At 34.9% G+C, this 11,983-nt stretch overlaps 1 protein-coding gene across 1 annotated transcript; it reads right to left on the bottom strand.

The window, feature by feature from the left end:
• Positions 1-3,403: 3,403 nt before the first annotated feature.
• LOC143548193 (uncharacterized) lies at positions 3,404-4,767 on the bottom strand. Its single transcript, XM_077039429.1, has 2 exons — positions 4,193-4,767; positions 3,404-4,085 (listed from the first exon to the last, which is right to left on the bottom strand). The coding sequence occupies exons 1-2, from the start codon at positions 4,765-4,767 to the stop codon at positions 3,404-3,406; spliced, it is 1,257 nt and encodes a 418-aa protein (XP_076895544.1).
• Between the last annotated feature and the right edge of the window lie 7,216 nt (positions 4,768-11,983).

The following is an 11,983-nucleotide window of genomic DNA, read 5'->3' as shown; positions in this document are numbered from 1 at the left end:
AAAAAATTGTATCATGGACTGATATTCAGTCTAAACTCCTATCGGCATAAGAATTCTCGAGTGACTAATTTTTAGTCTCTATTTGTGCTAACCAAATTCGACCATTTGATTAGAAGTATTAGGGACTATAAGTCAGTCACAAATATCTTTTTCAAAACGTCATTCTGAACTGATATTTAGTTTCCACGTGATTTGTAGACAAAACAAGCAGAGACTGATGATCAGTCTCCAATAACCGATATACGCTAAAATCGTTTGAGGCTGCTATTTAGTCTTAAACGCCTATTGTTATAAGAAATGTCGAGTGACTAATTTTCAGTCTCTTAATTATGTTAATCAAAATCTACCATTTGATGAAAAGTATAAGGGACTGAAAATCAGTCATAAAGAATTTATTTTTTAAATGTTATTCGCAACTGAAATTTAGTTTCCAACATGTTTTGAAGATAAAAGAACTAGATACTAATTTTCAGTTTATCGTAAACCGAAATCAAATTCAACCATTATATAAGAAGAATAAAAGGCCAAAATCACTCTTAAAAGTTGAAGTACTCATGAAGAAAAGAAAATAATTCAACACATGATGATTTGTGAAATGTACCGGTGGCTATTAGCTGACGAAACAATAAATTCAGCACACACCTTTCAAGTTCAGTAATATATTCAAAAGATTTATGCATTATAAGTATAACATAATACATAATGTGTTCAAGTCAAGTTCAACAAAAATGCACCAACATATATTTAAAGTTCAACAAATACAATAAACCATTTGTTAGCATCCAAATCAACCTGCAACAGCATCAAACCAACAACCAATATTTTATGCCCAAGTAACACAAGCCTCTAAAATAAGTCTCTTCGAAATTCAACCCTATCATGTATCTACAAAACATATTATAGTCATGTTAGTTAAATACTCAAAACATAATTGCTTTAAAAAATATCTAATGAACTGAAATCTACCAAAATCATAGTCCATTTCTTTAAAATAAAAAATACCTGAAATTTCTTGTGTGCCTAAATAGTTGAATCCAATCCAAACACGAACCAAATAATGTACGAGCCAAATTTTATGAATCTATTAAATACCATAGTCTTTCCTTCCATAATTCTACCATTACCTGCTAGCATAAAATCCATAATTTATGTTTAAATAAAGTGAAACGATTCTACTTTTTACATGTATAAGACTAGTATTTGTGAAAGTCAATTAGTCAAAACTCTTACGAAATTTCATTGCTGAACATTAAAAATCATCATCGTCTGAGTCAACAATTTCAGTCTCATTATTGTTTTTATTATCGTCGGAATCATCCAAATTTGACTCTAAATCTAAATCTTCCATGCTGTGATCGGAATCGTCTATCCCGTCATCAATAAAATCATCTATGACGCCACCAGAACCTTGAACATCAACATTTTCAACAATTTCTTCTGCAATATCTTCACGAAGAAGGTTGACATCTTCTAACGAATCTTCTACATTCTTGTTTTCTGGTACATCCCATAAGTGCCTATGGGCAATTCTTTCAATGATTTTTCATTGTGAATTTGGTTTAAGTAAATCATTTATATAAAATACTTGTTTAGCCTGGTTTGCCAAAATGAAAGGATCTTCCTTATAAGCATTCTGGAATGTGTCTATGCTTATGAAATTAGGTTCAAATATCACGTGCTTTCTTCGATGATCTGTATCAAACCATGTGCATTTGAATAAAATAACACTATAGCCTCTTAAGAATGACAATTTAATGACTTCATCAAGATATCCATAATAATCATCTTCGACATCATTATGAACGTCAGGCACCACAACTCCACAGTTTTGGGTTTGCCTGCGGTCATCTCTTGACTTAACTATAAATTTGACTCCGTTCACTATGTATCCCCTTTTTGAAAAAACTCGATTATCGGGTGGGCAAGACAATGCATATAACTCCTCATTTATTTGGGTTGCGTTTAGCAAATAAATTTGTCAAATCTGTTCTCAATTTTTAAAATAATAATCGTTTTATTAGAGTGCAATAAAATATCATAAGGAAAGTATGTAAACTATAGTGTGATTCTTACCCGTTTTGCGAACCAATCAAGGAATGTAGACTGTTGCATCTTGGAAAAATCTGATGATTCAGGATGCTGTCTTTGCAAAAATTGTAAGGGTTCTTTGTCACGTGTAAATAAGCTATAAATTGATTAACATGTGACACATAATACTAATTTACCACCAATAAAATTAACAAAAAAAAATTACTCTAGGTACGATTGAACCTCTTGACAATTATTGAAGATAAACCATATTGCCTTATTCATAAGAATACTAGACAGATTATAAACTTCTTTTTTCCCGATACCTTGACCATTTAATTTGTAAATATCCAACGCAAAGCTTCGAGCATTACTGTAGGTTTTGTCATCATTTTTGTTACGTTTCACAAGCTTAGATTCAACACCTCGCAAATAATGCGAACAAAATGTTATAGCTTCTTCAACAACATAACCTTCTGCTATTGAGCCTTCAGGTTTCTCTTTGTTCCTCACATATCTCTTTAAATGTCCAAGGTATCTTTCAATTGGATACATCCATCTTGATTGCACAGGTCCTCCCAAAATTGCCTCTTGAGGAAGATGCACACACAAATGAACCATTACTGTAAAAAATGATGGGGGAAATATTCGTTCAAGCTTACACAAAATCTTAACTATATCTTCTTGCAACACTTTCAACTCCCTCGTGTGTAATGTGACTTCAGTAAGTTTCTTGAAAAATTGAGATAACTTCACTAACGCATCACGAATTTGTTTTGTCAAAAACGAACGAATTCCAATAGGAATTATGCGTTGTAATAAGACGTGACAATCATGTGATTTAAGCCCATATACCTTACCTTGCTCAACAATCACATTTTTTTGCTAAGTTACTGGCATACCCATCTGGAAAGCGTATAGAGTTAAGTAAATTACAAAATTCTATTCTCTCCTCTCGAGTTAAAACATACAAAGCATGAGGTTTAACCCAACGATCATTCTTCATCACCAAGTGAAGTTCTTTTCGAATGTTCATATCTTTCAAATCTTGTCGAGCTTTGTCAGTGTCTTTTGTCTTTCCTTCGATGTTCAACAAGGTGCCTAACATATTCTCACACACATTCTTTTCAACATGCATCACATCAATGTTGTGACAAATTAACAACTTAGGCCAATATGGGAGTTCGAAGAAGATGCTTTTCTTTGACCAGTTTAAATCGTTTGGGGTCCCTTTTTCTTTTTTTCCACAATGAGAAGGATGTTTTCCATGGTGATGTGTAGATAGATGGTCCAATTGACGTAAGCAATCATCACCATTAACTGGTTTAGGTGCAAGCCTAGTCTCTCTCTTTCCATTAAAATCCCGTGCTTTCCTCTAAGAGTGATCTTGTGGTAGAAATCTCCTATGACCAACATATGCTATTTTGTTTCGTATATGTATACTGCTCGCATCTTCATTACATATCAGGCATGCCTTGTATCCACTTGTGCTCCATCCAGACAGGTAGCTATAAGCAGGAAAATCATTGATCGTCCATATGGCACGCATGTTGAATATCTGTTTTGATTCACAATCATATGTTTCAGCACCCTTTTCCCACAAAAGTTTCAACTCATCTACGAGTGGACGTAAAAATACATCAATATCCTTTCCTGGTGAATCTCTTCCTGGAATCAGTAATGTCAACATAAATGAAGCATCGACCATAGACTTCCAAGGAGGCAAATTGTATGGTATGAGAACAACAAGCCACATACTATAGGAGAGACTCATCGACCCGAAAGGATTAAAACCATCACTAGCAAGCCCTGGGTGAACATTTCTAGGATCCTTCGCAAAATCGGGAAAAATTGCATCGAAGTGTTTCCATGCCTTTCCATCTGCTGGATGCCTAAGAACCCCCTCCTCATTGGTTCTTTTTCGGTCATGCCATGACATTTCCTTAGCAGTGTGTCTTGAGGCGTATAAACGTTTAAGCCTACTTGTGATGGGAAAGTAACGCAAGACTTTGACTGGCTTCTTCTTCCCCTTACTATTTTCTTCATAGCGACTAGTGCTACAAACCGGACAATTTTGGAATTCTGAATATTCTTTCCAAAATAATGCACAATCATGTTTACAAGCATGAATAGATTCGTATCCAAGTCCAAGAGTACGAAATACTTTTTTGCCTCATGGTTCTTTGGCAAGTTTGCATCCTTGAAAGCTCGACTAAATAAATTCAGAATCATGTCCATTGACACATTTGTCATTTTACGTGTTACCTTCACGTTCATCAACTCTAGTAAAAAGCCTAGTACAGAAAACTCATCACACCCCGGGTATAAAGGCTTCTCCACATGTGGGTTATTACGTATATCAGCACTGCCCCTCAAGTTTTCAGCTTCGGTTTCGCCACCTGTTTGAAAAGCATCATCAAGTAACTCATCGACTCCATCATTTGATTCACTTTCACTTTCTTCACACTCACTGTTTGTTCCATCTGTTTCATAACCCGGTAGATGCTCACCGTGATAAATCCATACATTGTTTGATGGTTCAAAACCAATATGTATGATATGGGTAGAAACAACTGCTGGATCATGCCTTCTTGCATTCACACATTTTTTACATGGACAATGTATTCGACCTTCATTATCAGCGAATCTTTTACCCCACTCTGCAAAAGCTATCGCTCCTTTAATGAACCTTTGATCTACCTTATTAGTGATTTTAGTCCAGCTCTTATCCATAGTCATTGTGAATCCTGGTTAACAACATGCATGCATCAACTATTTCTCAAAATAAAAACATTATCATATGGTTTTTGAGGTACATAGTTTTATACCTGGCAAGATACACCCATTAGTGATACACTCCTAACTGTAAGTGAGTTTCTCAATTTTTAATTAATAGATTGTTTTCTGTAGCTAGACTCATGATTGTAAGAAATTTCGCATTCGGGTCATTTTGGGTTGAATATTGCTGCAGGTCTCACGAGGATCGCTCGAGATAAAAAGTCTTAAAACACAACCCACACTGTACACATTTTCTTCAAAATAGACACTGGATGGTTTATGGTATCATTATTTTAAAATTGACAGCTTTACAACATGAATTAAACCCAAATTTTAATTAATATTTCGTTGCTAGCATGTCATTAATTATCTAAATTTGGTGTCTACCGGGTCACAATAGTAATCAAAAGGTTAGTTTATGTAACGCCCGTTAAATTTTGTAATTTTCGTTAAAGAAGAATCAAGCCTTGTAGATTTTGTATTTTTAACCGAGACCGAGTTGGCGTCCTTAAGGGACCTCCTAACTATGCCCGAAAGCCGTGTTATCTAACCTTTGGCGCAAGACATCACGTTTTACAAGTTAAAAGGGCCTAAGCGTAACATTATTATAACAAAACCCTAACTAGTTTCTTCCTCCCTTAGCTAGCCGATAGCAACCTTGCAGCCATCACCACCTCGATTTTTGTGCAGCTCCGGCCATGTCCAGCCATCCCGAGTCTAATCCAAGGTCGGTTTTATGATTCCCTATGTCTTTTACACCTTAATTGATCATATTAACGCGCTTATTGGTCGTTAAGGTTGAGTTTTGATGATAACAGTTTGCTGACAGATTCGTATACGTTTATTGTAGGGTCTGTAACGCGATGATAATCCATTTTTTTTGATCGATTCTTCTTTCCATGATGTTCTACTTTGAGTCTAGTTTCCAGAAAGGTATATTATTTAATTTTTGGACAAGATTTGAATGGTTTTTATGAATTTATAAGATTGAGTGTCAAAGTAGATGCGGGATGATGGATTCTGGTCTGTCTTCCCGACATCATAACTCTTTTTCAATAAGTCCAAATTAGTTGGTTCCACTTCTGGAACTTAATATTTTGAGTTAAGAATCAAACCCAATTGGAATCATTTAATTTGGTTTGGTAATGAATTTTATAAAAATAAAACCATTTTGTTGCACACTGAAATAGCTGCACGTACCTTTCTGTGTTGGAGGAATTTTTATGATTTTTGTGTCCACTAGAAAAATATAATAAAAATATTTTTAAAAACCTAAGACATTTATAAAAGTCTGGTAAAAGTTTAATAATTTAATTCCATGGTTTTCCTATGTAATAAAATGCATCTTTGCATGCTAAAATCTGCATGTTATATTCGTTATTGATCGATAAGTTCGTTTTAGGCTTAACCGGTGGCTGCCCTTTCTCGCATCTTTCGGGGCTGTTATAATTGAACTTCGTGCTCCGTCCTCTTCTTAGGTATGTCTAGTCCGTCCTCTTCTTAGGTATGTCTAGTGTAATATACTTTAGTATCATGAGTTTTGGCATTCGTTAGATTGGTCAACTGTTGATGAAGTGAAAACTAGGTTTCGGTGGTCTACTTTGTCAATTGTTGCATCTAGCGTGTTATTTGAGGGAATTAACAACCAATTCAGATGTTGTAGCCTCGGTATGATTTGTTGGCTATGAAAAACTATATTTTTATGTTATTGGGGCTGAATTGGTTGTAGGTTACTCAAACGGGTCGGTACGGCGCAAATTCGCGGTTATTGTAATTTGTGCATTGTGCTTGCGAATTACCGACCCATTCAACTTGTGTATCGTCGTGTGGACTTGTTGGCTGTGATTTTACTCAATTTGGTCCACACGGGGCTGAGTCGGTATCTAAGTGCTTAAACAACCCGTTAACGCGCGTATTTGATAAAGTCAACAACTTTCGGGAGTAAATTGGGAACCCTTTGTCCCCGGGATTAACTAAGGGTGGTTTTGGTAAATTCATGGCCTCGGGGGCTGATGTAATTGGATTTGGTAATGTCAAGGCTTTAGGTCAATCAAATCATGTCAGAACGTCTCGTAGGATAAGCGAGTCGGTACGTTTTGTTAGTAATCTTTGTGTGCAATCCGACAGGCTTGTAAACTGTGAATTGGCTTTGAATTTCTCAAAATCTTTGGTGTTTGTGTGGCTCGTTTCAGGTGAGTTCATGATGCCCCTTTTTAACCTTTTTACATTTTGGGCTAGCATACACACCTTATTATGATTTTAACCGATTTTATTCCTTTAAACTATTGGGTTGGTATTGTATGATCTTGTTTGTGGTTGTGCCTTTAAGAAGACATGTGTAAATTATATTTTATGCATTAGGATATTTTAGACTCGTTATAGGGTCATATATCCCGTAAGGTTATGCATATTACTTGGGCTCTAAGCCTCGAGGTTGCTATTAGGCTTAGTATTGAATGCCTAGATTATCCATTATATATGGATTGCATGTGGTGATATTGTTGGTTGGATGTTTGAATTAGATGTTTGTATGTGAATGTGTATGTGATGGTAAACTGTGACCGGGTCAAATATATTACTCGGGGAGGACACGGGGTGAGGAGGCCTGTGTTGCATGTTTATGACTCGGCGGGTCAAATATATTACTTGGGGAAGACCCGGGGTGAGGAGGCCCGCTGTTCTATAAACCGTGGTCGGGTCAAATATATTACTTGGGGAAGACCCGGGGTGAGGAGGCCCGTATCACGTGTTTGGTATGTTAAACCGCGACCTAGTCAAATATATTACTTGGGGATGACCCGGGGTGAAGAGGCTCGTGTTGCGCGATTTTGTTTTATTAAACTGTGACCGAGTCAAATATATTACTTGGGGATGACCCGGGGTAAGGAGGCTCTTGTTGCATGATTTTAATGGTTTTGTTAAACCGTGGCTGGGTCAAATATATTACTCGGGGAAGACCCGGGGTGAGGAGGCCCGTGCTGTGTGAAAAGATGTTTAATGTTTTATTTACTTATGATTTGGTTAAGAAAAGCTATTTATGATTTTATGGACTCATGATTTTCCCCTACATTCCATACTCATGGAGTTTAAATTTTTAACGAATGTCGGTTACGAAAACTTGAACTCACTCAGCTCAAGCTGACTTTGTGTGTATGTTAGATTGACTTTCAGGTTAAGAAGTGGATGCTACCGCTTAGACGTGCTAGATGCTACTCGGGAGGTTGAAGGCATTTCTGGTCGAGGATTTCAAATAAAACAAATATTTTATTTATATTTGATTTTTGGACACTTGTACCCGTGTTTTGGATTTTCTTTAAATAATTACACTTTTTCCGCTATTATTTACTCTGAACTTGTTTTAAATAAAAACGAATCGTTTGGTTTTAAATTTTTGTGAAATTGTGGATGTGATTACCAACTGTAGGATTCCCGGGATTCGGGGTCTTACAATTTAGGTAGTTTGTAAACGGGTCTGCTATGAACTCTATAATGGGCCAGATTTTGCACAAAAGGTGTTTTGGTCATGTGTGCAATATTGGGCCTCATTACGAGTCACGGGTTTATTACGGGTTTGTTTTGATAACTGGTTATTTGATTTGTTCAGATTTTAAAGAAGGCAGGTACCAAATCGGTACCGATTTCGGTACCGGTACCGTACCATACCGGTCCCGAAAACTCAAATCATTGGTACCGAAACGGTACCGACGGTATCAAATCGGTACCAATACCGATTTTACCCATCCCTATAAGAACTTAAGTTATTTTTCTAAATGTTGTGATTCAAATCTATTTGTTCTTAATCATTTGTGCATGTTATTTGCAAATATTAACGTGTGTGATTCCTGGTGGGTATTGTTTGTTTTATCCTTTTTTTCCTCTGTACTTTCAATTGCATAGCTTTGGATTTAAAATAATGTCATAGGATTGGTATATAATGTTTGCAGTTCTGAGTTCTAGATGATTTTGCAAGTAATGTGAACAACTTTGAGTCAAAAAAGTCTTTACATATAACATATGTTAACCTTACGTTAAAATAGGAGTATTTTTTGGAATCTACAAAGACTTGGAATAAACCCGTACCCGCTTGACCCGATCTAATCCATATCCCTGTATGCCCGTAACTGAGTAAACCGTACAAGATTGATATCTAATACTTGTATGATTTGATGCATATTTTAACTAAGTTTGGTTTCATAAATTTACAATCAAACATCTTGTGCAAATTGACATGAACAGCATATGAGTAAAGAATTTAACATCATAACAGAGAAATAGAAAGTTGTACCTGGTTCAGAAATCGTCCGAGATGAACGATATAGTGCGGTGGTGCCAGAGAGATCAAGGTAGCCGATTAGGTTTTGGCGCCACGCGGTGAACGAATCTGTTTAGGTCAGAGAACGATATCATATATATAAGATCTTTATTTCATACCCAATGTCGAACCAAGGTTTGTTTCCATACCTAAAATGTTTAATACTTTAATTATATAACTGCCATTTAATAACATATATATGATATTTTGAGCTGATGGCTTTGTTTTAAATTTCCATGGGCGTATATATATTTTTTTCCATCCCATGATTGAGCAATTTAGAATTAGAATAAGTATGCACAAATAATGATTCATACTATAATAACGAATGATATTTTATAGTTATAAGTGCATTAAAAATCTAATTAAATGTACAAATCTAAGTTATTTAAAATTCATCGGTACTACGATTAATGATAATAAGAGACTACATCTTACTAACATACTAAAGCAAGATGATTCTCTCCACATGTCCTTATTCAAGCCTATCCACATAGGATTCCATGTAATCACATTTCCATATCAATGATTTCCACATATTCACAATTATTTTTAATCCACTAAATTAAAATCAGCATTCCAATTAATTTATTCAAATTAATGCAATTCGTAAGATTCGGTGTTTTTATTGACATTCAACTTTACAACGAAGTAGTTTTTTCGTGATTTTTGTTATATCATCATAACGTACTATTTTAATAATGTTTCAACGCTCATAACTGATACACCACAACGCATCGTGGGCTCGCAAATCTAAATGACCCAGCTAGCAAGCCTTTACGAGCCAGAGCTCGAGCAAGGTTGAAAGCCTAAATGAACCAATTAATAATATTAAGATTTATTTAATAAAATAAATATATATTTATACAATAATTAATATATCTTTCATTATAATGAAAATAACTAAATAATATACTATCTTGTATATCGAAACTATAAGCTTAAAAGCTATATAAAAATAATTATAAGTGTAAATAATTTAATTAATTATAGGAAACGGATTAAACCCAAGTTTCAAAAGTAGAGCTTGAATTGAGCCTATCTATAACTAGTTCCTAATCGAGCTCGGGCTAGGCTTAGCTCGTTTAAACCACAAGTACAAATTGGTTTTGGTTTGTTCATAAAAACGGTCTTCAAATTTTAGAATTTGAAAATTTACAATGGGTGACTAAATTTGACAATAATTGATCCTCAATGTGGACTAGATGGAGTCAGACTCAACGTTTTCGTTAAGATATCGTTTACATTAACTCGTAGCAGCAATGTTCTAGAATCGCTAAGTGCTAGTATGACAGTGGAGGACAAGCAGTTATATTAATTACTGACTAGTTAATGAGGTACATACTTCGTCCAATATTTCACACGAACAAAAATACCCTTCACCCAATCAATATATAAATATCATTATTATATCCCTAAACTGTGTCAACAACCAACTTGTTATTATAACTATATTATAAGTTCTAGATATATTTGTATAGTAGCCCTTTGTTAATCAGTTCAAAAGAAAAGAAAACAATATACTAATCTAATTCTCCTTCATATACTTGCCGCAACTCTTGCAGCCAAGAACAAGAAAAATAGGGATGTCAATCCTCTCTATATCTATATTCCCTCCCAATGATTCAAACCCCATCCCGCCAAAGTTTTTACGCCCTCATAATAAAACCCTCTGCTGTTACTCCCTCTTTGTGCGAAGCAATTTTGGCGGAGACTCATTCAACTGACCGTGTTTTGGAGATTTAGGTATCAATTAAACTACTTTTCTGTGTATTAACATGTGACCTGTTGTCAGGTACTATCAATTTCTTGTAATATGATGTTGATGTTTATGTTAGTGATAATGGTCCTTACAAGAACGAGGTCTCAAGATGATTCTCGTGTAGGTACAAAACGGCCGGGGGCCAAGGGAAGTGCGTCTGCTGTGAGGTCGGGCCCGAAGCGCAAACGGAAGCGTAGTTCCCCCAACATCAGATCTACCGGTAAATTTTAGTTATTATAAAAGCTTATTTGTTTTATAGACTTGCATAATTTAGTTTGAATACTCCTGTGTTTTACAAGAATGATTGATCAATCGGTTTTGATTTATTATTCGTTAAATATGCAGCTTTTGGACCCTTTTTGCTTTGTGTTTCTATGAGTCTCTAAGATCAAATTTACAAGTGAGATTGATAGGATTTCACTCTAGAGGAGCTTTTGTGTTTATCTTATTATTTAGATGATTTTTTTTTCAGTTGTATTTAATATTCTTTTTTTGAAAAATAAATAAAAATGATAGTTTTTATATTTATTTAAAAAATAGAAAAAACTATAATGTGTTGATTGAAAAAAAATTATAATATGTTAATTAAATATTCATAAAAGAAAAATGAATTGTAATAGATTTCAGAGAAGAAGAAATAAATAGAAAAACCACATTTTGATAAATACTTTTAGAATCACCTATTTTGATAACTAGTTTTTTCTCTCGCCCCATTTTAATAAACTCTCATTTTCTAGCTTTTTTTTAGTTTTTCTTCTTTTCATTTTGTTTTTTGCATAACACCTTGTAAGCTAACTAAATTATCTTTCTTTCTTTTATCCATTATATGCAGAACAACTTGCTAATACACAACAATCTGTTGAGCCACCAAAAAGGCGCGGTCCAAATTTAAATCTTAGCATTATAAGGAATTTACAGAATATGCCCAAGGGTTCTAAAATCCCGTTGACAATGACTAAGGGTACAAAAGCCTTTGTTGGAGACTCAGCAACACCCTTTGCGACCGAGTGTGGAATCATTATTCGCAACTTTTGTCCAATGAACTATCACACGTGGGATTTGGTACTGAGTGATGCGAAAGCTCTTATGTATGAAAAACTAGG

This window comes from Bidens hawaiensis, unplaced genomic scaffold, assembly GCF_021521415.1.
Source record: "Bidens hawaiensis isolate Kalapana, Puna unplaced genomic scaffold, B.hawaiensis_p1.1 tig00000935_1, whole genome shotgun sequence".
In the NCBI taxonomy this organism is placed as follows: Eukaryota; Viridiplantae; Streptophyta; class Magnoliopsida; order Asterales; family Asteraceae; genus Bidens; species Bidens hawaiensis.
Note: the sequence above shows the minus strand (reverse complement) of the source record. Positions and strands in the feature narration are given on the sequence as shown.

Coding starts and splice junctions, on each gene's coding strand:
- LOC143548193 (XM_077039429.1), bottom strand. CDS start 4,767: ATGACTATGGATAAGAGCTGGACTAAAATCACTAATAAGGTAGATCAA. Junction 4,086..4,192: donor AAGAACCATGAGGCAAAAAA/GTATTTCGTACT, acceptor TCCGGTTTGTAG/CACTAGTCGCTATGAAGAAA.